Below are 26,983 nucleotides of genomic sequence, written 5' to 3' on the forward strand. Positions count from 1 at the left end.
AGGTGAACACAGACCCAAACCCTTAGGTCTTAAGAACAATGAAAAAGCAATCAGGTTCTTAAAAGAAGAATTTTAATTGAAGAAAAAGTAAAAGAATCACCTCTGTAAAATCAGGATGGTAAATACCTTTCACGGTAATCAGATTCAAAACATAGAGAATCCCTTTAGGCAAAACCTTAAGTTACAAAAAGACACAAAAACAGGAATATACATTCCATTCAGCACAGCTTATTTTACCAGCCATTTAACAAAAGGAAATCTAACGCATTTCTAGCTAGATTACTTACTAACTTAACAGAGTTTCTGAGGCTGCATTCCTCATCCGTTCCCGGCAAAAGCATCACAGAGACAGACAGACCCTTTGCTTTCCCCCCACTCCAGCTTTGGAAGTATCTTATCTCCTCATTGGTCATTTTGGTCAGGTGCCAGCGAGGTTATCTTAGCTTCTTAACCCTTTACAGGTGAAAGGGTTCTGCCTCTGGCCAGGAGGGATTTTATAGCACCGCATACAGAAAGGTGGTTACCCTTTCCTTTATTTTTATGACATGAGTGTATAACTCAGACTTTTAAAAACTCTTCAGGCCAAGTATATCTGAAAGCCTTCATTTGCCAGCACTACTCGATGTACAGTATGTATCCTAGGAGTACTCTCCTCTGCCTGAAAGCTAATGGATATTTGATCTGTTAGATCCTACTAAGAACTTAAATTACTTTAGAGCGATAGTCGTGTTAGTCTGTATCAGCAAAAAGAATGAGGAGTACTTGTGGCATGTTAGAGACTAACGAATTTATTTGAGCATAAGCTTTCATGGGCTAAAGCCCACTTCATCAGATGCATGCAGTGGAAAATACAATAGGAAGATATATATATACACAGAGAACATGAAAAAATGGATGTTGCCATACCAACTCTAACGAGACTAATCAATTAAGGTGGGCTATTATCAGCAGAAGAAAAAAACTTTTGTAGTGATAATCAGGATGGTCCATTTCAAACAGTTGACAAGAAGGTGTGAGTAACAGTAGGGGGGAAATTAGCATGGGGAAATAGTTTTTACTTTGTGTAATGACCCATCCACTCCCAGTCCTTATTCAAGCCTAATTTAATGGTGTCCAGTTTGCAAATTAATTCCAGTTCTGCAGTTTCTCGTTGGAGTCTGTTTTTGAAGTTTTTTTGTTGAAGAATTGTGACTTTTAGTCTGTAATTGAGTGACCAGGGAGGCTGAAATGTTCTCCGACTGATTTTTGAATGTTATAATTCTTGATGTCTGATTACTTTAGTAACTTGCAGCTGCTGTGTTGGCAAGTGCAAGATTCTTTTGGCACATTGTATAGGCAGTATAAGTACAGGACCAACACAGCCCTGCATACTCCACTATGTGCAATGGTACACAAGTATCTGAGAAAGAGCATTGAAGGCCAGGATTAAGCTATTACCAGCAGGACAGTGGGGTGGGAGGAGGTATTGTTTCATATTCTCTGTGTGTATATAAAGTCTGCTGCAGTTTCCACGGTAAACATCTGATGAAGTGAGCTGTAGCTCACGAAAGCTCATGCTCAAATAAATTGGTTAGTCTCTAAGGTGCCACAAGTACTCCTTTTCTTTTTGCGAATACAGACTAACACGGCTGTTCCTCTGAAACCTGTCAATATGTCAGTGTCGCTAACGTCAACTTCAACAGAATCTGCAAACACATTTGTCAAAACAGGATGAAAAGACTGAATTATGTTTTTGAACTAGAAAGGACCACCTCCTTGAACTGCCCTCGTTTAAATATGTTTGAATGCTCAAAACTATTTGTGAACTCCAAAAATGACCACATTGTTAGCTCACACTGTCACTGTACTATCATTCATTAACTTGTTGTCTCTGTAGTGCTTGGGAAAACCAAATACAAAAAGCAAAACGTAAAACACATTTCTACATCCCAAAACCTCTTAGGGAAGTGGTATGGCCATAATGTATTGGGGTTGTTCCTTGGGCAATTCCTTTGGTCATTGTTCCCTCCATTTAAATTTTAGCTAGCAATGGAAGATTTGGTTTAATTTATGCTGAAGTCTTACTATCTGGGTGGATTTGGTCTTCTCCTCCCATAACAGAGGCTATGTCTACATGACTGCAGTAAGTCGAACTACGCTACGCAACTCCAGCTACATGAATAACGTAGCTGGAGTCGACGTACCTTAGGTCGAGTTACCGTGGATCTACACCGCGGGGAGGTCGACAGAAGAAAATTTCCCATTGACTTGCCTTACTCTTCTTGTCGGGGGTAGAGTACAGGGGTCGACTGGAGAGCGATCTGCAGTCAATTTGGTGGGTCTTTACTAGACCCGCTAAATCGACCGCCAGTGGATAGATCTCAGAGCATCGATCCCCGCTGTAGTGTAGACCATCCCACAATATTTTACTCTGTTCTATGCTTGCTGTACTTTAACAGTCTAGTTGGAAAAAAGAGGGAAGTGCTTGTTTCAAATATTGACTAGAGCTGGGTGGGAAAATGCTATTTCTGCTTTCATATAATGTGTGAAAAATATTTGGGCAGAAATTCTGTGAAGCACAAATTTGCCCCATACAAAACTCTTTCTTTTGTCCTTTGGAAAACCTACGTGGGGCTTAAGACCTAGGTGAGTCCTAGGCCAAACTGTAAACCTTCTCTGTAGACTTTACAAGGCACCATTCCTGAAAACTCCTAGCAGACATTAGTTTGACCTGTAGCCTCAAGACAAGTTTAAGCAAAGTATACTGTTAATGTTACAGAAGAAAGTTTGTTGAACCTGCAGTCTACACCTGTATCAAAAAAATCCACTTAAGGGATACCGCTTGCTGCAAAGGTGCTATGGGGAAACCTTAGTAAGGCCCTGAAATAGCAAAAGCACTTGAGCACATGAAGAGTCCCATTGGCTTTAATGGGAACACACACGTGCTTAAAGTTACACGTGTTTAAGTGTTTTGCTAGATCAACAATCTAATCTACCAGGGAGTCTAGGACCTATACAATGAAATGTTCAAGGTAATAATATGGGGCACAAGGCCTTCACAGAAATGTTTATTCATTTGGGGGTTTTTAATTTGCTGTTTTGTTTTTTTTAATTTAAGCCTAGAAGAAATTCAAGGCACAGACTCTTTATGGTTCTTATGTCAGTCCGGCTGAGCAATCAGGAAGAAGTCAATCACAAAACATTGGTTTTCACTAGCAGTTTCTTCTCACATGCCAAAACTTGAGCCCCCAAAGCAGAACTGTCAAAAAGCTCAGTTCCCCAGTATCACTTTGGAGTGCAACCTTTTTGGGAGCATGTGTGTTATTAACCTTCATAGCAGAGAATTAAGAGAAGATCTGAAAATATACAGATGCATAGCATAGATATTAAAACAGGCATAAAACCCTATATTTTCAACAGGTATTTAGGGATAGATCAGTTGTTACAGGAGTAGGTAGCACATAATTAGGGATGGGGAAAGGTTTGAGGTTTGAATGGAACTCTGTGCTATGCAGGGATACATTCATATTTCCCCCCAAAAGCTATACTGAGGTGAATGAGTGCCTCTGTGTATAGTTTTCAGAGTAGCAGCCATGTTAGTCTGTATCCACAAAAAGAAAAGGAGTACTTGTGGCACCTTAGAGACTAACAAATTTATTTGAGCATCAGCTTTTGTGAGCTACAGCTCACTTCATCTGATGAAGTGAGCTGTAGCTCACAAAAGCTTATGCCAGTCTCTAAGGTACCACAAGTACTCCTTTTAGTATTTATAGTTTATTTTTTCAGTAGTCTCTCTTCTCTTTTCTATTTCTGCTCCTTTTTTAAAGCCTCTTCTAAGCAAATGTGAACCCTGTAACATTTGAGTGAAAGTCAAACATTCAAATCCGTGGGGCCCGACTCACCCATGGTCCCTGAAGTCACTCCAACATGAGTTTGCCACACGGTTTCTACGTGGATGTATAATTATTCCCTCTCCTTAGTACTAATCTTGAAATATTAGTTGGGGTCTGTTTAGAAATATACATCAGATGAAACACTGTCCAGTGAACATCATCAGCCTGTGAATGAAACTAGGTGATCAATTCTCTTTCAGGTTAGCATTATTAGTTTTCCTTTGTACTGTGCCTAGAGGCCCCAGTCAGGATTTTGGTCCCACTGTGCACGGCATTCTACAAGCACAGTAAGAGACAGTCCCTGACCCTAAAAGCTTTCAATGTAATTTGAGACAAGGTGTGACAAGTGAGTCTGACAAACAAAAGGAGGAAAGGGGAAATAAGAATTGCAGTTACAGAGGTAATAGCCAACTGCTCAGTGATTCCTAGTTGCTCCAGCTAAACTTCATCTTCTTTGTATTTTTTTATTTTTATCTTTTTATTTATTTAAAGGCCATCGGCTACCCCGAGCAGCCACAAAACGTAGACATCTGTGCCTGGGTAATTTCTTGTAAACCTCAGAGCAGAGGTGTGTCTGGAGGAGGGTTTGAAAAAGTAGTCAATAACCTTTATGGACCAATTCAGGCAGGCAGTTCCATGCTTAAGGCAGCATGGAAGAAAGCGTAAGAGACATTTGTAGTAGAAAGTAACAGAAAAACAAGACAGACATCACTGGCACAGTAGAGGACACGGGACAACACAATAAGATAAGAGCAAGCACAGAGAGAGGCAGAGCTATGGAGGGACTTCAAGGTAAGGTCGGAGAGGATTCCTTCCTTTCCATACCACTAATAATTGAAAATGCACTTTTTTGCATGCCATGAATTAAAAAAAAACCCACAAAAACTAACCACCTTTTTTAAAATCCAGTCTTTCTTGTAAATGTGTCTGCAATGGCCACAAATTGATAAACACATAAAACTGGTTCTTTCAGCTGAAAACGTATTGTGTGAAGTTAAGGCCTCATCCAAAGCCCACTGAAGTCAATGGAAAGGGTCTCATTGACTTCAGTGGTCTTACAATCAGGACCTTGGAGCTCCAGCTACAGCATATAGACATTGCTGTCCAAGACCACTATTGGAAGAAAAAAGATATTAAAGAAATATTTCGACATACCCACATCTGCTGGAATGACACAGGTTGGTGGGGATTCAAGTGTTCCTAGTTGATGCTTTATCTCTATCCACATGGTATATCCAGATAAAAGAAAAATAGGCTGAAATGTACACTCGTAATAATGATTCCTCTGTAAATGGCACTCTTTTGCCTCGGACTTTGGAGGAATACTTGGGAAGTCAGAACAATAGATACTACTCCTTAAAAGAGATGAAAATATTCAATTAATAATTTTCAACAAAGAGCTGTTTCTGTTATGAATAAAACTCCAAAGAAAAGTAAAGAAAATGCTGTCATGCTGAGGCTTAGAAATAATACTGCTTGGAAATCTTGAACTTCACATGCCATGTTTTAAGCCAAAGTCATAATAACATTTCTTTATCAACTGCACTCTTCTCCTACTCTCCCCAAAATTACAGTAGAGGATCATCCTTTTCAAAGTAACATTGAAACATAAAAAGGAAATAATACTTTCAATTAAACAAAGGGAAAAATATTTTATCCTCTTGGTGTCCAAGCTGTGCTTACAAAATTAGAACTGTTATAATCTTCTTGACTCAGTGTTTGGGGGTTTGCTTGGTTTAATTAAAATTGCACTCCATGGCTCAAGGCAATATGGGAATGAGACACCAAAGATTCTTCCTCGAGTTTACCACTTCAAACCTAGCCCATGCCTGACTGAAAGCAGTTATGGCTGTTGCTGTGGCCTATGTAAAATAAGTTGACGACCTAGAAGACAGGATTTTCACAGCACTTGATCACCTACACATTTTCCCACTCATTAACTGGCAACTTTTTGGGTGGTGTCGGCAGAGAGGAAAAGGAGTTTGGGCCTGATCCAAGGCTCACTAAAGTCAATAGGAGTCCTTCCATTGAAGTCAATGGGATTTGGATCGGGCCCTGAAAGGCCCCATGGATAATGAATTACTTTCTGAGTTCCAGAAGTATTTCCTCCAGGGCAGAGTTAAGAATGCTAGCAGTGTAGTGTTAAGAGTTTACACTTTTTTTAAACTTGATGTAGAGATTGATAGGACTCCCTTCCCACCATTTCTGTAGAATCCAACCACCTCCCATGTATTTAAAAACTGAAGCACTAAGAACAATCTCTTTCTTCCTTCCTTCCCAACCTCCAGGAGAAATTGCATAGTGAGTTCCTGGGGAGGGTGAGTGTGTGTGCGTATGTGCTGGGAGAGGGCGGGGGAAGTGATGAAATTACTGAGGTAAAGTTGAGTCAAAATAGGATTTGCACATTTAGTTCTGTGTGTGCCTGGGCTTTCTCCCTCCCGTGACCGTGAACTTCATTGTCTAGTTCCAGCACCTGGGGCAGTTCTGTTGCCTGCACTCAAGAGCCTCTCCCTAGTGAATGACAGTTTCATTGGGCCAGTGGAATGTAGCTTTGGTGGGAGGTCATGATCATAAAGAACCAACCTCCTTAATAGCTAGGGCCAATCGCATAGAGGGCTTTGACTATCAATAGGGCCCTACCAAATTCCTGGCCATGAAAAACGCATCATGGACCGTGAAATCTGGTCTCCCCCCATGAAATCAGGTCTTTAGTGTACTCTTAACGTATACTATACAGATTTCACAGGGGAAACCAGCTTTTCTCAAATTGGGGTCCTGACCCACAAGGGTACTGCGGGGGGTGGGGTTGCAAGGTTATTTTAGGGCGGGTCACAGTATTGCCACTATTACTTCTACGCTGCCTTCAGAGCTGGGCAGCCGGAGCGCGGTGGCTGCTTGCTGGGAACCCAACTCTGAGAGCAGCACGCCGCCAGCAGCAGCGCAGAAATAAGGGTGGCAATACCGTACCACGTCACCCTTACTTCTGCGCTGCTGCCGCCCTCACAGATGGGTGGCCAGAGAGTGGCGGCTGCTGTCCGAGGGCCCAGCGCTGCAGGCAGCAGTGCCAAAGTAAGGGTGGCCAGACCATACCATGCCAGCCTTCCTTCTGCGCTGGTGCTGATGGCAGCTCTGCCTTCAGAGCTGGGCTCCTGGCCATTAGCCACCTCTCTCCAGCTCTGAAGGCAGCGCCGCCGCAAACAGCAGTGCAGAAGGAAGGGTTACAGTACCATGACCACCCCCACCCCAACTCCTTTTTGGGTCAGGAGCCCTACAATTACAACACCATGAAATTTCAGATTTAAATAGCTGAAATCGTGAAATTTACAATTTTTAAAATCCTATGACCATGAAATTGACCAAAATGGACGGTGAATTTGGTAGGGCCCTAGCTATCAGGACAAAACACCTTGACCTGGACTCTCTGTTGAATGGGGAGACACTACAGAGAGCAGCAACCTGTTCACAGAGACTAGTATTGCTAAGCAGATAGGCTGCTGCATTTGGCGCCACTGGGAGTTTTTCCCAGGGGTGTGGCTTCTCTCCTAGATACAATGAGTTGGGATAATAAAGCCCAGAGATCACAAATGCATGAATCACCCTAGCCAGGTCTCTTTGGATACTTGGAGGACTTCCGTTTCCAGAGCTATCAATTCAGCACTTTAGAAGAACTGAACATTCATTAAAATAAAGAAATAAAATAAGGGAGAAAGAGCTTCTCCTGCCAGTGTGGTGGTCAGTGCTTACTCAGTTATCGTTTTTCAGAATAAAACCCCATAATTCTGTGCCCCATTAGAGCCCTTCTATAGCCAACTGTCTTGTTGATTTCTGACACCAAGTATGTAAGACACACTAATACAGTAGATTTCCTTCTATGTCCCAATTACCTGTTCAATTGTAGGAAGGGAAGTAAGTTCTCCTATTCTAGAAGGGCAATCAAGGATGTGGAGGTGAATTTGGGACACGGCAAAAGCACTAACTGGAATGGCCATTGGGACAAAACAGAATATCAAAATTTGGCTCTCCATTGCCAGTTATAAGGTACATTAGACCATATTGTTCAAACTTCTGATGCTGCACGGTGGCTTAAAGACTCTCAAAAAAAGTGAAATACTAACACCTGAAATGTCTGACAATTTCTCTCATTGGTTCTCTCTTCCACACCCCTTGTGCATTTACCCCTCCCTTCCTTCTTAGTTATGTCCTTTTCTTTTCCTTCTCCATCCATTTCCCCTTCCTCTAGACTCGTCCTAAATTTCCCATTCTCTTTCACTTCCTTCCATCTCTGTATTTCCCTCATTCACAGGTCTCTTATCCTATTCCTTCCCTTTCCCTCCTCTTAGAATCATAGAATATCAGGGTTGGAAGGGACCTTAGGAGGTCATCTAGTCCAACCCCCTGCTCAAAGCAGGACCAATCCCCAATTTTTGCCCCATATTCCTAAATGGCCCCCTCAAGGATTGAACTCACAACCCTTGGTTTAGCAGGCCAATGCTCAAACCACTGAGCTATCCCTCCCCCTTAGTTCTTCTGTACTTCCCATCTCTTTTCTCTTCCTGTCCCTTCCTCCCCTCCTGCCTGTGGTGCAAAAGTGTTGATCATCCAATCCACCAGGTCCACTCCATTTCTTCTATTGGACCCCTGTTCCCTCGGCCTGCAATACATAAAAGGAGTGGGGAATGGAGCAGAGGGGCTGTTGTGATGTGGGAACCAAACAACCAGCTCTTCCCCCTGCAAGACCTCTTGGGGACATAGTGCAACAAGAGAAAACAGCTAAGGGCTTGTCTACATGGGGACACACAGAAAAGTTTATCCAAATTAACTACAGGTGTGAATTTGAAGTGGATTTGTTAAACTCCATTAAACCCACGTATGGACATTCTCAGTCAGCATTAATGTAGCCTTAGTTTAGTTTAGCTTAAAAGTTAAACAAGCCAGGAAAAGAGCCAGGAAGCAGGCACACTAATGGCAGAAAACTTGAGGAGCAGGTGTTAGAGGTAAACATCCTGGTTCAGATCCCCAGCTGGTGCAAATGAATATAGTTCCATTGACTTCAATGAGCATATGCTGATTTGTGCCTGCTGAGGGTCTGACTCCCAAAGTGCAATTGATGTGTGATGGGTTATTCTGCCTAACTGGACACACATGGCTGGAGCTCCATGAGAATGAAATCCCCTTTAAAAATCTACTCGGTATGGTGGTGTTAAAATAAATCCTAACAGGCTGCCCAAAAGCATACATAGCTATCAGCTTCAGATGAATCACAAAGTGTGAACTGGGTGTGGGGGTGGTGCAAAATGCTCAAAGTGACATTTTGTGGCTAATGAAGAGAGGAATGTTTTCAAATTTTCCCTATGATACTAGAATTTGCATCCAGGCCTGTGGAGCTCAGGCTTTTTGACCTATCCACGAGAGATGTAACTGGTTATTTAATTGGACCCTAAGAGGTACATTTAGTTATATTTCTCCTGTTAATGTCAATAAAACGACCGCATAGTAAATCGCTACATTCTGCTCTAAAAATTTACCCCATCATTCTCGATTTTTATTAGATGGTGTGTGCTGTTTTTGTTGGCAGTGCTGATTGGTAGAGGAGGGTGGAATAACAGCCCCATCAAACAGTGCAAGGGCAAAATATTGTATCACACTAGAGTGTACAATAGGATTTTATTTGCAACATTTTAATTGCATCAACAATTGTGAGGAAAACAGAAACTAGCACAACAGATTCATGCTTCTGGCAAAAAACAGGATTGATGCAAATATAGAATGTTTAACTCTAACCTTTAGACTCCAATTTTGAGGATGGCCTTGTATACCCCCTAAAGGACACTGATAAGCACTACATAGCCATTTCTATATATTAAATTATCTTCACAGTGTTTCTAATATCACCACCTTAGATTACTAAAACAGAAGGAATTTTTCAAATCAAAGTTTATTCTTAAATATTTATGGTGGCTGCTTAAATCTGGCATTTCATTCAGTTTGCGCAGTGAAAACAGAGTCGTCAATTTCTCTTAGGTTTCTAGATTATTGCTGGCCAGTTACATTGTGTGTTCTTGTTCACAATGTTGCACGCAACTCTTGAAAATAAAGTTGTCTGTTGTTTTAAAGAACCTGGAAATATTGCCATTAGTCAGTTTTTTAAAAATTTATTTTCTATTTTATTCTCACACAATGTTTTCTTCTCATTTAGATTTTTTTAAATAAAACTTCAATAGAATCAAAACAAAAACAAACCAACAAAAAAGCTGGTATGCACTTATACACCGCGTTCGTGTCAGTGCCTGACCTATGCATTGACCTCTAATGAGATTATAGATATTAGGAAACACCATTTCTCTCAAGAAAATTTATCAGACATGTTTGAGACCAACATGGAAAGATGAGGGAAGGAAAGGGGGAGAGCATGAAAAGGTATTTATTCGAACATAAGTGGCTCTAGCAGATAGTCAAGGCAACATTTAGCCCAGGAATCAACTAGTCACAATATAGTCCTAGAAAAGGTTTCCATATGAAATCCTAAGGGTTCTATTTATTGTTCCATCCATGAAAGGCTTCACTATAGTGCCTATCACTTAGTATTTATGGTCCAATCCTACAAATACTGTTGAGCTCAGTGGAATCGCTCACACTTCACACTGTGGGGCCCAATTCAGTTAAATCCATCCCTATTCAAGAAAGCATTTAAGCTTTCCTGAATCGGGGCTTTGCAGGATTGGACCTTAAATGCTGATTTAAGCTTCTTTGCCAAAAGGATTCTCACATGTCTGATCTAGTCCAATAGGGAACAAATCCAATGATTTCTACTCAGGGAGGTTTTGTTTTTCCATTTTATTTATCCAAGTACTAGCGCAGTTATAGGAATCTTTTGTGTTTAAAATTATGAGATGATGTGAGAGAGACCTTTTCATAGGGCGCTCCTGGCACATAGGTATGAATGGTGCATCAACTATGCCACAGATTTTCCCCCTAGTAGCATTTCTACTCTGTCCTAAGGACAGACAAAAATGAAAGCTCTGGGGACCTAAGGAAGAGACAAAAACATATGACATTCTCTGAAATTATTTGGTACCAGGGGATGACAGGAAAAAGTAATCATGACTTCAGAAAAGAACCAGTGGCTGGAGAAGCTGATGTAGGGGAAAGGGTTTAGGATATATGGAGCATTGTTCTAACTTCTGTGGTGAAATGATCTCCACTTCTGCAAATAGGAAACCCACCTCTTAGGTCCTACCTAGTGTGGATGCTCAGAATTGTTTTGAATTAGGAAATAAGGGGGAAACTGCAGGAACAAGAGGAAAACTGGGTCTGAACAGAACCTCGCTTCCCCAGCTTTGCAGCAGGGATTTGAATTCTATTGACCAAATGTCTCTAAGCAAGAGACCAAATTTGTTACACCAGAGAACATCTATGAAGATTCCAGTATCTTCACTGGCATAGCAGAGATCAAAATTTGGTCCTAAGATTGCATGTTCTTTCCAGTTCAACTATAAGACTCAAGGGCCAGGCCAAACCTTCTGAAAAATTAGACCATGAATATGAGTAGCAAACTGAAAACTACTCCAGCCACTAAAGCTGTTAAAACTGTAAAGTAACAATCTGAACAAGATCTTTTTCTTTTGGAGTGAGCCAAATTCTGCCATCAGATATTTAATCACCATGTATGTGTGGAAAGTTGGATGTAATTTAATACACATGAACAACTAGTCTCGGTCACACAAATTATGATTCAAGCAAATTTTCCCATTGTGAAAAGCCATACAAATCAAAATCCATTGTGGCAAAGCAAGGTGGGGATTTATATTGCAAAACTGGAACAGAGTTTGAAAGAAAACAGAAGGCTTAAAAGGTATATTAGTTTGCTCTGCCAGGACTCAGCCCTGCTGCCAGTGGAATCAAACCAAATTCTCACAGCAGTTATTTAGTTATATTTTCTGCTTTAGTTTTTAAACACGTTTTGTCCACCTTTTCAAAGTTGGCCTCCAAAATTGTGTCCAAAAGTTTTGCAGGTGCTGAATAATGAGCAAATACAAGCCCCATACTGGGTACTTTGATTTCTTATGACCTAATTTGTGAACACGTGAGATTTGCTGGAACCTATGGGTTCCATTTTGGAAGCCAGCTGGAAGACCAGGTGAAAGTTTGATCCACAATGGCTCAGCAGATTTTATATTCACTTCTGTTGAGCATCTATTACTGCATTAATATTTCCAAAGTAACAATTTCCAAACAAATATAATACATTAAAAACTATACACACCTGTAGTATTTTAACTGTAAAGAACTCCCCACAAGCAATGTATTTGTGTTTGCGGACCATCTGCAAGTCATTTTAGTTAAGTACCCATCAGTTTCACATGTGATATTGATATTGACATCTATTTAAAACACATTAAAAATATTAAAATACAAATAATGATAAAACATAAGGAGACAAAACTATGCATTATAAATCACTGGTGCCTGAAAAAGCTTTTTGGAATCATAAACTGAAATGTTCTGACTTGAAAATATCAAGTATACTGAAGTTTATAAAAAAAAAAAAAAGTGAAGTTATCCGGAATCTTACCTACTACATATAATTCAGCATATCGATGATGACATTCCCTGTTTTGATTACAACAGTACAATGCATTATAGAAGAATTTTCCTCTAGGTTTTGTTGCATTCAAGTTGAAAAGAGTAACTCTGCTGACACGATCATTCACAAGTGTATACTGTCTCACTGGGATTTCTTCTGCTAAATTCAGCCACCAAACAATCTTCTTGGACAAAATCATCTTGTTTTTGTCATTATAGAGGCAATGAAAGGAAACATTAGAACCAACACTTGTCAGTATCCTTGGAGGGAAATACATGACATCTGTTACAGGAAAAGAAAAAAAAACAGCAAAAGAAACTTTAAGAGATATGAAACGTCACACAAAAAGGGAGCTTTACAAAATTTTATAGGACAATCAGAAATGCTTATTGCTATCAAAATCTTGCTCCTAAACACAGGAGTCCAACTCTTACAATTTAATGAGGGTTGCAGGGTACAGGGACAGCAGAAGAAGAAACAACCCATGACTTCTTATTTTATCATTCTTTTTATCTATTTGAACATTTTTATCTACATGGACTCTCACCTTTAATATCCTTACTCATGAGGGAATAAATGCAATGAAACAAATGCAAGGTCATATAACATGCTGTATTATCTTACACAGGGAGTACATTTTAAGGAGGGTGCACCTATGTTACATACACAAACATGCAGTTGCACAAGTGAATGGGCAACTGTGTTGGCAAGTGGAAAGGAAATGCTGGTAAACTGCAAGCTGCACGAAGAGTTAGACATTATACTTCAGTGTGCTGACTTTAACATAAAAAGCCTCTGTAAATAGGCGTTCTTTCAAACGTTAGAAAAACAGTAATAATTTCAGTGTTGTGACAAGAGTTTGCAATATAGAACAGGCCCATCTATAGAGCACTAGTCATGCAAAACACATACAAAATATATTGTACAATCACACACTACAAAGGTGCATGTGCGCTCAGTTAAAAATGTATACATCATGGTGAGAAGATCCATATTTTAAAGTTTATTTTGAAAAATCCATCCACTCAACTATTTGGACCTATATATATGCTTATATGCAAAGAGCATATAATAGGCTGAAGACATGCATCAACTGAACAATTCTCCTTAGTATCGCAAGGAATAATTACACTCATAATGGACCAAGATGCTCCCAAAATACAGTCTCTTGAACAGTGGTGCAAAGCACTCTCTCTTTGTCATCAACATAGACTTTCCGATTAAATACAGATCAGAGTATAATGCTAATCAGTTGTATAAAAATATAACTGCCTGATTTCAGCATTTTGTACTCCCAGTGTTAATGTGCTTGCATGAATGCAAAGCAGCCTCTTTGTTGCTACCAACTATCCTGCTGGTTTTACTGTTCTTCCATTGGTTAATGCTAACATTAGTCATTGGGAGACTAGGCAAATTTGAGCTCCCTGCAGAGAAGAAATTACTCTCTTTAAGGTTGTTATCATGCTTACCACAACATGATTTTTGGCCAGTGAAATGTGTTTAAAACAATTAATACCCTACAATAAAATATTAAATTGAGAAATTATCTACTGCATCTCAGTGTTTTCCATGAACTGTACATATTTGTATTTTTATATGTGCATATAATCTCTCTGAAGGTATATATGTACACACACACACACACACACCATGTATAGAGGTACAGTGTAAGTTTCCAAATGTGAGTGCCTAAAGTTAGGTGCATAAATATGGAATTAGGTAGCTAAGTACCTGACCTAATAATCAGAAGGTGACAACTCTCTTTGAAGACCACTCCCTCTGGAAAAATCAGGTTAATTTGAGGCACCCAGTTTAGAACACTTTGACCAGCGTGCGTCCACATGGAAAGCACACTAATGGGCCTACTCCACTGCCTCCTCTTTGGCCTGGGCGGCCTGGATTGCCTTAATTCATCGCTGGTGGGCCCGCTTCTCTGCCTCTTTGATGGCTTTCCTCTCTAGCATTCTGAGCTCTGCCATCTGCATCTGCTGCTCATACGCCTCCTTGTCTCTGCAGAGCTGTTATTTGGTCAGCTCTACCAGAGCGGCCATCTCCTGTAGGGAAGTAAAGTCTGGCTGGTTTCCCAACCCTGCGTCCTCTCTCGCCTTCTGCTCAGAATACTTCATGAGTCAGGTTTTCAGATCCTCCGCTGATTTCCCCTTCTGGGGTAAACCATATTTCTAACATAAGCTCCCAAGATGCTTTTTATCCATTGTGTCCAAGGATTCTAACTGGCTCATTTCCCCCTTTCTTTGTTCTATTTCTCTTAACCCAAAATAAACAGAAGAAAATAATAAACTTGTACTTTGCTCCCTTGTTTCTGAGTCCATTACAATCTGTTATTGCAAGTGGTTGGAGCGTGAACCTCTGTTCACAGATATTGGGGTGCAATTTCGGCAATGACTACACCCCTATAATGTTCTTGGGATCACCAGCCCATTAAGGTGTTGTCACCCCCCGCTTTGTAACGTAATGATATGCTGCTATGGCTGAGCATTTTGACACCAGTAGCCAGCTGACAAAGATTAGGTCCCACTCTGGCTTCCACCAGCCTACTTAATTCTCGTAGAGTGACCTCAACAATCCCTTCTGGTCCCGAGTCCTCGCAGATCTATCTCCCCGAGTTCTTAACTACCAGACACACAGACTTTTCCCCTCTGGTTCGTCATACCCAAAGGTGTGAAACTTGCCCCCAATTATCAGTTCACTTTGGCACATACACTCCACACTGTTGAACAGAGATGTGCTTGAGGTAAAAGTAAACAAAAACTTTATTTAATAGAAATATCATAGATTTAAAGATAAAACAGTGAGGAAAAACAAACACATACAAGTTGCACAGAAAACAAAGAGGAAATCTCTGGCTTTACCCTTTTACTTTAGCTCAATTCCCTTTTCTAAACACAAGTTACCTATTGCCCCAGAACAGTTTCCCAGTGTGCCCTCTGTCCTAGAGGGGATCCAGTGCTTCACAGACAGCACCCCGCTTAGAGTTTAGCCCTCCATTTCTGGATAGCCTGTATGCCAAATACCTTCCCTTTTAACAGCATTTGCAGGTTTGTTATTTTTCCCCCTTGTTCTCAGACTATGGAAATTCCTGGTTATACAGAACAGGATTTTCCCAGATGTGGATTTTCTTTTCAGTTTCAAGTTGTTTCAATATTTTCCATTAACTTTAATGGTCTGCCATGGTTGCTTCCTGGCTGGACAATGCTAGGTGCTTGGAGCCGGTTTCCTGTAAATACCTGGCCTAGCCCTGGCAGATTGCCTCACCACACTACTGGGAGGTGACGCTGTAGTTAATATAGTTACAATTACAATTTGCGACACATATATACATGCATGCATTCAGAACCAGAACCTGTATATAAATCTCCTAATGACTATCAAGTTCACGACATTACAAGCTTTCATAAAAGACCTTACTTGACATGTTTTGTATACACAATAACATTGTCTACAACCATCTGATTCAAGTGCTTATTTTCTGGGTTTCAGACCCCCTTTCTTCCCTCCCCCCCAACAGGTCTCCCCTCTTGAAAAGAACAGGGGAAACACAATGCAAGAAAATTGTCAGCATCCCCAGACTGACCATACAGGACAATTTACAATACAGTGTTGCTAATTCTCATGATTTTGTCATAAGTCTCATGATAATTATTGTTTTCCTTAAACCCCAGCTCCTGGAGTCAAGTGGACATTTGATGATTTCAGACTTCATTTTTAAAGAATAAGTAAAGTTTCTGACCCCTCTGGCTCCAGAGAAAGCTTCAAAATGTAACCTCAGTGCATCCTAAAGGCTCAAAAAGCAGAGGCAAATAAAAAGAACACCAAATCTATTATTTTTACATAATCGCAAGATTTTAAAGCCAATCTCGTGATTTTTGGTGAGGCTGACTCATGATTTTTGAACATTCGGAGTTGGCAACACTGTCAATATAAATGAGCAATCAAGATGAAGGGATAATGAGTTGCCAAATAAATTCTCTCTCTCACAGTAGGCTTTAACAATAGAATACAAGAGGCATTAAGGTATATTCTTTCAGTGGAACCCCCTTTGACCCAACTCATCTCATTGGCCTCAGAGGAGCCATTACCATGCAACGTGTCAGGAATCTGTGCTTTCATAACTCAAGTTATTCGCCTAATTGGTGTGTGTAATAAACTTTTAAAATTTTGAATTCTACATGCAAGTTTGTGCCAGTTCTGAAACTGATTTACTTATACCATCTGCTAAAAAAGTGAGTTTAAATTGCATTACTTAAACTTAGTAAAGGCTCCTCACTGAAGGATGGGAGGCTCCTCTGAATACTATTTTGGGTTGGCATAATGACAATGGAACCTTTAGGTGTAGCCAAATTTTGGTGCACTATTTATAGCATTTACTATCCACCTTTGTTGCCTACATGTGCTGTAGGATTTTGTAGTAGAAAGAGTATATACACTTTATCCATGTGTAATACATATCAAATAATATATGCACACATTTATTTCCACAAAACAAAATAGGCCAGAAATATCTATTCCAGTCCTAACAATGGCTATTTAAATTATTGTAAAGGACATACCTTCTGCATTTAAATTATAAGGTGTGCTCCAATCACTCCAGAATCCTGGACCATGAAGACTCTTGCACCGTACTTGAACTAAATATGAAGAACCAACCAGTACATTGCCTATGATGAGGGAGGTTTGTGTGACAATCTCAACCACCTGTTAAATTATATCAGAAGCCATTAACATTATCGTTTTGCACCACTTCAGAAAAATGAGAGAAATCAAAGGAAAGAAGCTGTTTATTTTGAGGGTTAGTAGGACTGCTCAAAAGCATTCAACTTTATCACATCTAAATCAAGCAGGTTAGAAGTTACATACGCCTGCAGAAAACAACTACAATATTTTGTTGTGTGCTGTTAAATAGATGCTGCTTTTCACCCCAGGGATAGCTGCATTGTGGCAGTGGGAAAAGTGATTCATTAATAGAACTATATACCACACACACACACACACACACACACACACAGAAATCCTAGCTCCACTGAAGCCAATGGGAGCTTTGTGATTGACTTCAGTGGGACTAGGATTTACCTGTGGATAGGGTTTAGTGGTCTGTAAGTGAAACCCATACTATGAGGGGGGTGGGTCTTTGTCCCCTTCTAGTGGCTGCACCATATACGAGGTTTATGAGTCTGCTACTGCTTCCAGCTAAGCAACTTAGTCCTTTTGCTCATTCAGCAGAGGCTAACAATTTCAGTGCTGTAGATCCTGAATTCAAAGCCTGCTGTTGACCCAAGCAGGTTTGGCGAAATGAGCACTAACAGCTGCCCCTGAGATGGATTCTTCCCTCAAGTTGTGATTAGATCGTGGCCACTGTAGAATCTAGACAGACAGTTGCAGCAGACTCTCCTTAAATACAACATTAGAATGACTTCATCTTCAATAAAAATAAAATAATAATAATAGAACAAGTACACCCACCTGCCAGGCATTTTGAGTAGCATTCCCAGAAAACTTCACTTCATACTGAAGTGGATACGGTGTTATTACTGGGTTGAACCAACAGATCTTTAACTGTCCTTCGTCTGTCATTTCTAGTCGCAGGTTCAATGGAGGTTCAGGCTTTACTGTAAAAATATTAAAACCAAGCTTCTACTTTATCTGTTATAGTTACTGTCAAGGTTTGCTGGCCACAATGTTTGTATTCACCATCATTCAATCAGTGACCTCTCTCTCTTTTAAGTCTTGTCCGTAAGCTTTATGTTTTAGAAGATGCTCTACTCTGATTTAAATATACTTACAGCAAATAACAGAAGCCTAAATTATTCTTAAAACTGAATAGCAAGCAGTATTTTAGCAAACATGGTTAACTATTGGGTCATGTTGTTGCAGAGATGACTGGAGCCTGCTTGGAGTGGGGGGGAGGGAGGCACAATTTAAAGGTTTGGCCCCCAACAGCTTGAGTCACACACCCCCTTACCCTCATTGGCCCCTCTCTGCAGCTCCCAGGTGTTCGCTCCAGTGGAGAGGCCGCTGCTTTCGCTCTGTGGCGAGAGGCAGCTGCAAAAACAGTGGCTGTTCCTGCAGCTCCCAGCTGTTTGCCGCTGCCTCTCCCCACAACCACAGCTTCCAACTTGCCAGCTCCAGCAGCTGCCATGGAGGGAGGGGACCCCGCAGCACCATGTGACCAAGCGGAGGCAGCAAACACTGGCAAAAATCTAGGGGAGAGATGACCCCATATAACTCCCTCCACATCACCTCTGGAAGCCGGGAGAGGGGGTCTCGGGGATCAGGGCTGAAGCCATGAGCCCCAGACTACGTGCCCCAGCTCTCGAATTTCTGAAGATTGTCATATGTGGCTCGGAGGGTCAGTAAGTTCTGCCACTCCTGGCCTAGTAGTTGCCTTAAACCAGAATCAGCTTCTTGCTATCCAGGGTCCCAATTCTACAAAGCACTCAGACACACACAAATGTTTTGCTGAATGGGAGCTGGCTCGTAAAGTAGCCCCATCCATTTTACTATTATTAGGATTTTGGCCTTGTAGGAGACCTGAAATGAGGTGAAGGAAAATTAGGGTTTTGCAGGACTCTAACTGAGATAAAGAGGACATTTCAGATGGAGGAAATGGACAACCACTTAGGAATAATAATCATGCTGGGTAAAAATCAAGAAGCTTGGATTCTACTTTTACCAGGTACTGAGTACATTTATTTATCGCTGTTCACTGACGACTGTGGTTGGCCTGTCTTTTCGGGCACATTTGTTAAGCAAACATTGAGGTTCTCTCACTCAGGATAAACACCTTTAATAAATGGTGTAGCATTACACCCCATATTCTTCGTGGTAATATTATTATGATAGGAGTATGGCATAATTATGATGTATTTTGTGCAAGATAAGGCATGTGAGATATCATTGGAAAGGTTATAATTTACTGAATATGATTATCCTTCTTGTATGCATGTATCATTTTAGTATCTGAAGTTAGGGTCTATGCATCTATTACCCCTGGAGAACGCTCACCAGAGAGAATGCAATCAGTCTCGATGGCTGGCTGGGAATGGCCATTAGGGAAAACAATAGGTCTTTGAAGATGCTAATTTCTCACCGGGATGCCTTCCAAAGGACGCTACTAACAGCCTCCAAGTTATGGCCGTTATGGCCCTACAGAGACATATGACCAAGTCACCTGGTACTGGACTCCATTTTGGAATACCAGTGTTTTTCCATTGACCGGGCAGGGGAACAAACGGGGAAACAAAGGGGTCCAGCCATATACAAAAGCTGTTTACGGCAGGAGAGTGACATAATCATGGTTCGTTCTTCACTGACTCTCCGTCCAAGAAAGAAGACTGCTGGAAACACCTGAGAAACAAAAGAATGAACTGGGGGAGATGGGCTGAACCCAGGCTAGAGGGTTATCTAACCTGTGAAAGGAATATCTAGAGGTTTAAGCTGCAAGCAAGAGCAGCTTGCTTTCAAGAATCTCTGCAATTTGCCTAAAACAACATTTAGGGTGAGAATTTGCTACTTATATCCAATTTCTTTAGTATATTGAGCTTAGATTGCGCGTTTGTTTTATTTGCTAGGTAATCTGCTTTGATCTGTTTGCTATCCCTTATTATAACTTAAAATCTCTCTTTTGTAGTTAATAAATTTATTTTTGTTTTGTCTAAAACCAGTGTATGGAAAGCATACTTGGGGCAGAAAGCTGTGTATATTCCTCTTCACATTGAGAGGGCGAATTTCATGAGCTTACGCTGTATAGATCTCTGTGCAGCGCAAGACAGTATAATTTTGGGTTAACCCTCGGGGGGGGGTACACTTGAACACTGGGCAGTTCCTTAGCTGAGCTTTCCCATGCAGAGCTGATTTCAGTGTCTGGGTGTTTCTGCAGCTGGGTGTGTCCCTACCTGTATGTGTGCTGATCAAGTGCAGTCTGAAGCCTGGGGGAGGGCTTGGCAGGCTGCACAGCAGTACAATGTAAAGGGAACCCAGGCTGGTTGGTCAGGCACGCTCAGTGGTACCCCAGTTCCAGGTGGCACATCAGGGGGAACCCGCCACAAATGGTATTTTTCAGTTTAGAGTAAACAGCCAAGCAGGTGTCTGTGACCTGAAAATGAGGAACTTCTGAGTTTTGTAGTCAGTGCTTCAGAGGGCCATCTTAAAGGCAATACTGCATCCTGCAATTTGATCTGCATGCGCAGACCCCCTGAGCCCACATGGAGCCTCTTTGACTTTAATGGAGCTCTGGTCAAATACAGGAGTCCACCTACATGCATCAGATTACAGACTTGGGTCCTTAAATACAAGGGGGTCATTTTCTGACCTGCTTATGCTACAAGTGGTCTCATTGAAATCAATAGGAGTATTCAAGGAGTCAGGAACTACTCAGCTTTGGTGAGAGTATCAGTACCTAGCCCAAATGTATCAATATTTGAGTCGGTGCAAACTAAATAGTTAGGGCCAAATCTCTCAATCTGTCTGTGGCAGCTCTAATTCAGTCCACACTTTGACTAGCTTCAGGGGAGACAGACAAGAGTAAAGGATTCAGGATGTGGTCCATTGCTTTTAAAAACTTTATTCTGCAATTTTGATCACAGAATTTTTTTATGGTAGTACAGAAGCACTCTTTTAAAAAGACTGAACATTACCATATTGTAATCTAAGTGGTTGCATGGGTAGACAATGTTTTCTCATTTTGTTGCCATGTATTCTGTTGCTATGGCTTGTGTGTGCAAAGCAAACAACTCGCCTAGCTAATATTCGTCTTTTTATTTTAAAACTCATTATTCCTTTTATCAAGATCACTAATGGGAGAACATATTATTATTAAAAATTATACATTTCAAAAATGACCTTCTGACCTTACTTATTGCTAAGAACATATTGCATGAATTATATCTGTGGTCACTTTTAATACTGGCAGATGCAGCTGTGAAACTTAAATCGATCCTGTGACAAAATTAAAATGAAATATCAGTATAATCACCTCATCTCCAAAAATATTAATTTCATTTGCAACTAAGATGAAGTTTTCATCCAAAAGGTTTTTAATTCTGCTTTCCAAAAAGTAATATTAATAAGAAAATACAAACAGTTTTTCATTATAGCTAAAAAAGTCCCAACTATTCAGCAAATGGCTGTATATTTATCAACCATTAATTATGCAGATTGGATGGCAACAAAGTAACATCAAATGTATCTGTCATCTGATTTCACTGAGCTGATGGGCTGGTGAAATAGCAGAAATAAATTTTCCACTTTTAAAAAATGCGCAAGTTGTATCTTTAATGATGGAAGTGTCAAAATGAGAGCAAGAGAGTACATGCAAATGCTGCTGATGAGAATTTGCAGGTTTATTTTTAAAGCAAATAGCAAAAAAAATATTTTTCTGTAAAAAATTAGGTAATAATTATGAACCAGACCATTGTTCTCCACATACTGATCTACCTCCCTGCATTCAAAGTGAATGCTCAGGTACCCCAAGACATTGTTCCTCCTTCTACCTAGATTTGCAAGAAGGGCAAAGACTAGGAAGACTGGGGGAGGGGATACACATCAGCCTGCAGAAGTTACCCTGAAGAATTAACACAGTTGCAGCTGAAGTCCTTGCAAAAACTGACTAGTCCCAAAATGAGGACTTCCTGATACTGCTTTCTATAAAAAAGGTGTCCAATAAATTGAAAACTTACCAATATTTATGGGTCTGACGGACATTAAAGGTGACTGAAGAAGTGTTACCCCATTTATGATGTTTAACCATGTAATATAAGTGTAGTTGAGTTTCAGTGAAGATATGTGACATTCGTACTTGTCAGACCCATTGCAGTCGCAGGGAGTAACCATGAAATTGCCTTTTAGAGAATCCGTAGACATGTCTTCCAATGACAACTCTGATCTATATTAAAAAAAATAGATCAATATTTAAAAAGCATCACGTCCTGGACAATCTTCTGTACATTCTATTAGATTGACCTCTTTGGATTAAACAGTAGAAACAGTACTGAAAACAGCAAAGTACAAGAGACAGATCAGTCTGTGTGCTTTTTCTTCAGCTGTACCTTTGGGGGCGGAGAAGGAGTCGAATGAAAGATATTTCTGAGGCCTGATCCAACATCAGAATTGCCAGACTGGATCAGACCATCTACTCCAGTATCTTGTCTCTGACAGTTTCCAGAATCAGCTGCATCAGAGGAAGCTTTAAGAAACCCTCCATTTGGCAGATGTAGGATAATTTGTCACTCATGAAGGTCTCATCCCAATCCCTAATAGTCAGATGCTAATTAAACATGAAACATGAGTTTTTATATCCCTTCCAAAACGTATCATTAAGTGTTATAATAATACAATATCCTGAAGTTATTCAGCCCAAACCAGAATTTTTGTGTGCGCAACAAGCTGCAGAATTTGGTCCAGGTTTAGGATATATTTCTAAATTACTTATCAACTACACATGATTGTAACTGATAAATATTGTATATACACAGCACAAAGAATGTACTCTAAAAATCTAACTTTAAGTAATTACTTCCAAGATGATGAAGCTTTGTTTACTTTGAAGACATACCATGTTTATTTCTTAGATAATTTGACTTTTTCTTAGCAAAGCAAATCTCATTTAATCCCAGGCATCACTAGTACTATTGCTTTGGACTGGCTCGTGGAAAGTATTTAGTAACTCCCTCTTTAGTATTCTGTTTTGTTTCTTTCTAAACTGAAGTACAGCCCAAGAGACTACTTCTGGCTGAACTCTCCAGATTTGTTTTCATGAATTTTTCACATGCTGGAATACTTTCCTTTAGAGATTAGCATACAAATGAAAATAGTCTTATTACAAAAATCTTTGAAAAAATATAAGGTTTAATAAAACCTTGCAAAATTTTAAATGGATAGCACTTGAACTGCTAACAAGAAATAAAGATGTTTATTTAACAAAAATAGTTGGATCAATTTTTCCAGTGATGGAAGAATACATTTATGCTTTCAGAATTTTTTTAAAGGAAACATATGTAATATTTAGGGCATATTGAAATATACCAGCTGTACAACATATTACTGTTGATGTGAAGTCTTGTGCAGCATACAAATGGAGATGTATGCTGCCACACTGTAATTTAGGTTAAAACTCATTCAATTCTTACTAGTATCTGATTCAGACAGGCATTATATCACACTTCCTAAAGCGCATGTAAAAGTTGCCTTTCAAGAAATGGCATCTTGACGACCCATTTTACAAACTTGAGAGGGCATCAGTATATCTAATGTACACATCACTACACAGACCCTCAATACATACATTTACATGCATACACACACACAAGTTGCACTTAAAACACCTAATTCTCCACTCCCTTGTATGTTACTTTCATGTAACCCCAATAACTGTAATTTACACTAGTGTAACACAGAGGAAATCAGCCCCAAGGTTTCTTCCATTTTCAGCAATATCAGCAGTTCCAGCAGTATTCCTATTTTAAGTGAGGAAATATCTCTGAAACTGAAAGTATCTTTTAAAATGAAAGAAACTTTAGAAGTGGACCACTGCATACTTTCAATTGTAGACAGAATGCATGACTGTCTAGTACTATTATTTATTGGCACGAATATTGGATTGCCACATTGGTGACAAATAACAAAGGCATAGGTGGGTTATACAGTTCACCACAAATGTCTTTCTAGGAACTCGAGCATATCAGCCGTGAATACAGGGCCCTGGGAGCAAGGGTGAAGGAGTGATGTCTCTACACAAATGCGATAAGTATGGGAATAAACAGGAAGAACTGGCAGTATTAGCCATAAGCTAAATTCTGACTTATTTGACATCTCTATACAAATATCCTAGTCATGCTCCGGAAAGACAGGCTAGGAAAAAAGGATATGCTGTTGCCTTGTACATCAAGTATATATATTGCTCAGAAGGAGGTGAGAGACAGACCAGTTGAAAGTCCCTGGCTGAAAATAAAGGGGGAAAAAACCCGAGGGGTGATGTCATGCTAAAGGTCTACTATAGAACACCAAATTAGGAGAGGAAGGTGGATGAGGCACTGTTAGAACAGAAATATCCAAAACACAAGATGTGGTTGTAGTGGGGACACTTTAATTACTCCGATATCTAATGGAAATTTCCTCCACCTTCTGAAACAAAAAATTGTTCCCCAGTACATTCCAAGAACTAAGTGAACATACTGAGTTTTATGTATTACTTTTCCAAGGGGGCAGCCATTTTAGACCTGAAGCTGAACAAGAGAGAGGAACTGGTTGTGAATTTGAAAGTTAATGGCAATTTGGGTGAAAGTGACCTTGAAATGATGATTTCAGAATTCTAAGGAAAAGGAAAGAGTCAGAGCAGTAGAATAAGAACAACGAACTTCAAAAAAGCAGACTTTCACAAACAAAGACCTAGTAGGTAAGATCCCATGGGAAGAAATCCAAGGGGAAAAGGAGTTCAGGAGATCTGGCAGTGTCTTGAGGAGACAATATTAAAGGCACAATAGCAAACTATATCCTGATGTGAAGAAAAGATAGAAAGAATAGTAAGAGGCCATATAGCTCTATCGGAGTGCTTTAATTACCTGAAAATCAAAAGATAATCCTAGAAAGAATGGAAACATGGACAAATTCATAAGGACAAGTACAAAAAAATAGCACAAGCATGTACAGACAAAAACAGACAGGGTAAGGTACAAAATGAGTTCCACCTAGCAGGGGAAAGGCAATAAGAAGAGGTTCTATAAATACATTAGGAGCAAGAGAAAGGAAAGTAAAGATCCACTACTTAGCAGGGAAGGAGAGCTAGCCAGAGATGGCATCAAGAAGGCAGAAGCGTTTAATGTCTATTTTGCTATAATCTCCACTAAAAAAGGAAAAACACAAGCCAGAATAAGGAAAAGAACAGATTAAAAAATATTTAGAGAAATTAGATGTATTCAAGTCAGCAGAGCCTGAAGAAATTCTTCATAGGATATTAAAGAAACTAGCTGGTGCAATCTCAGAACCAGAAGCTGGGAATGGGTGACAGAGGATGGATCACTTGATGATTACCTGTTCTGTTCATTCCCTCTGAAGCACCTGATATTAGTCACTGTCGGAAGACAGCATACTGGGCTAGATGGACCTTTGGTCTGACCCAGTATGGCCGTTCTTATGTTCAGAGTGTTCAAGGAACAGCTATGGCCTGGGGCCAACAGCAGAGTAGCAACCCAAGTGTTGTGTTGCCTACTTGCTGATGAAGAAGAGCAGCCTGGAGGGAGACTAAGCAAGGTTCAGCCCTTTACAATCTGAATGACTTGCATAATGGTGCAGGAGAGAGTAAAATGCCTTACAAAATTTGTGGATGACACTGCACTGGGAGAGATTGCCAGCACTTTGGAAGACAGGATTAGAATTCAAAACAACCTTGACAAATTGGAGAATTGATCTGAATTCAACAAGATTAAATTTGATAAAGACAAGTGCAAAGTACATCACATAGGAAGGAAAAGTCAAAAGCACAACTACAAAATGGGGAATAACTGGCAAGGTGGTAGCACTGCAGAAGAGGATCTGGGAGTTACAGTGGATCATAAATTGAATGAGTCAACAATGTGATACAGTAGCAAAAAAGACTAATATTCTGGGACGTAATGAAAGGAGTGTCATATGTAAGACATGGGAGATAACCAGTGATGAGCTGCTAGAAGCTGAAGAACTGGTTCCTTCAGTCGCTCTGGGTCTTCAGCGGCACTGAAGGGCCCGCCACCGAAGTGCCACCGAAGACCTGGGGCGAGTGAATGATGTGCCGCCGAAGTGCCGCCAAAGGACCACAGGGCTACCGGGTGAGTAGAAATTCTCAGGGGAGCCTCCCCAGCCGAGAGCTCAGGCAGGACGGACAGGACAGTCCCGCGGGCTGCATGTGGCCCGAGGGCCGGAGTTTGCCGAACCCCTTTAACAACCAGTTCTAAATCAGCTTCAAAATTTAACAACTGGTTTGCACGAACCGGTGCAAACCGGCTCCAGCTCACCACTGGAGATAACTGTCCCTTTCTACTTAGCTCTAGTGAAGCCTCAACTGGAGTACCTTGCCCAGTTCTGGGTGCCACTCTTCAGGAAAGCTGTGGACAACTGCAGAAAGTTCAGAGAAGAGCAACAAAAATAATAAAAGGTTTAGAAAAGCTGACCTCTGAGGAAAAATTTTAAAAAACTGGGCATGTTTAGTCTTGGGAAAAGATGACTAAGGGGGAACCTGATAACACTCTTCAAATATGTAAAGTAGATGGTGATAAATTATTTCCCCATATCCATAAGAAGTAACTGGCTCAATCCACAGCAAGGGAGACTTAGGTTAGATATTAAGGAAAACCTTTCTAACTAGGGTGACCAGAAAACAAGTGTGAAAAATCGGGAGGGAGGGGGGCGGGTGTAAATAGGCCTCTATATAAGAAAAAGCCCCAAATATTGGGACTGTCCCTATAAAATTGGGATATCTGGTCACCCTATTTCTAACTATACAAATAGTTAAAATCTAGAATAGGCTTCCAAGGGAGGCTGC

General features: G+C 40.4%; 1 protein-coding gene across 2 annotated transcripts in view; it reads right to left on the reverse strand.

Moving 5' to 3' along the window:
* The window catches only part of LEPR (leptin receptor), a 75,389-nt gene that overhangs the window by 24,193 nt on the left and 24,213 nt on the right, over positions 1-26,983 (reverse strand). For both annotated transcript variants that reach the window (XM_048861932.2, XM_048861933.2), the window contains exons 5-10: positions 22,149-22,354; positions 17,935-18,080; positions 17,025-17,169; positions 12,445-12,738; positions 12,136-12,253; positions 5,028-5,227 (exon numbers count right to left, since the gene is read on the reverse strand). In XM_048861932.2, the coding sequence (XP_048717889.1) occupies positions 5,028-5,227; positions 12,136-12,253; positions 12,445-12,738; positions 17,025-17,169; positions 17,935-18,080; positions 22,149-22,354 (1,109 nt within the window). The remainder of the gene's footprint in view (positions 1-5,027; positions 5,228-12,135; positions 12,254-12,444; positions 12,739-17,024; positions 17,170-17,934; positions 18,081-22,148; positions 22,355-26,983) is intronic.

This window comes from Caretta caretta, chromosome 8, assembly GCF_965140235.1.
Source record: "Caretta caretta isolate rCarCar2 chromosome 8, rCarCar1.hap1, whole genome shotgun sequence".
Taxonomy (NCBI): domain Eukaryota; kingdom Metazoa; phylum Chordata; order Testudines; family Cheloniidae; genus Caretta; species Caretta caretta.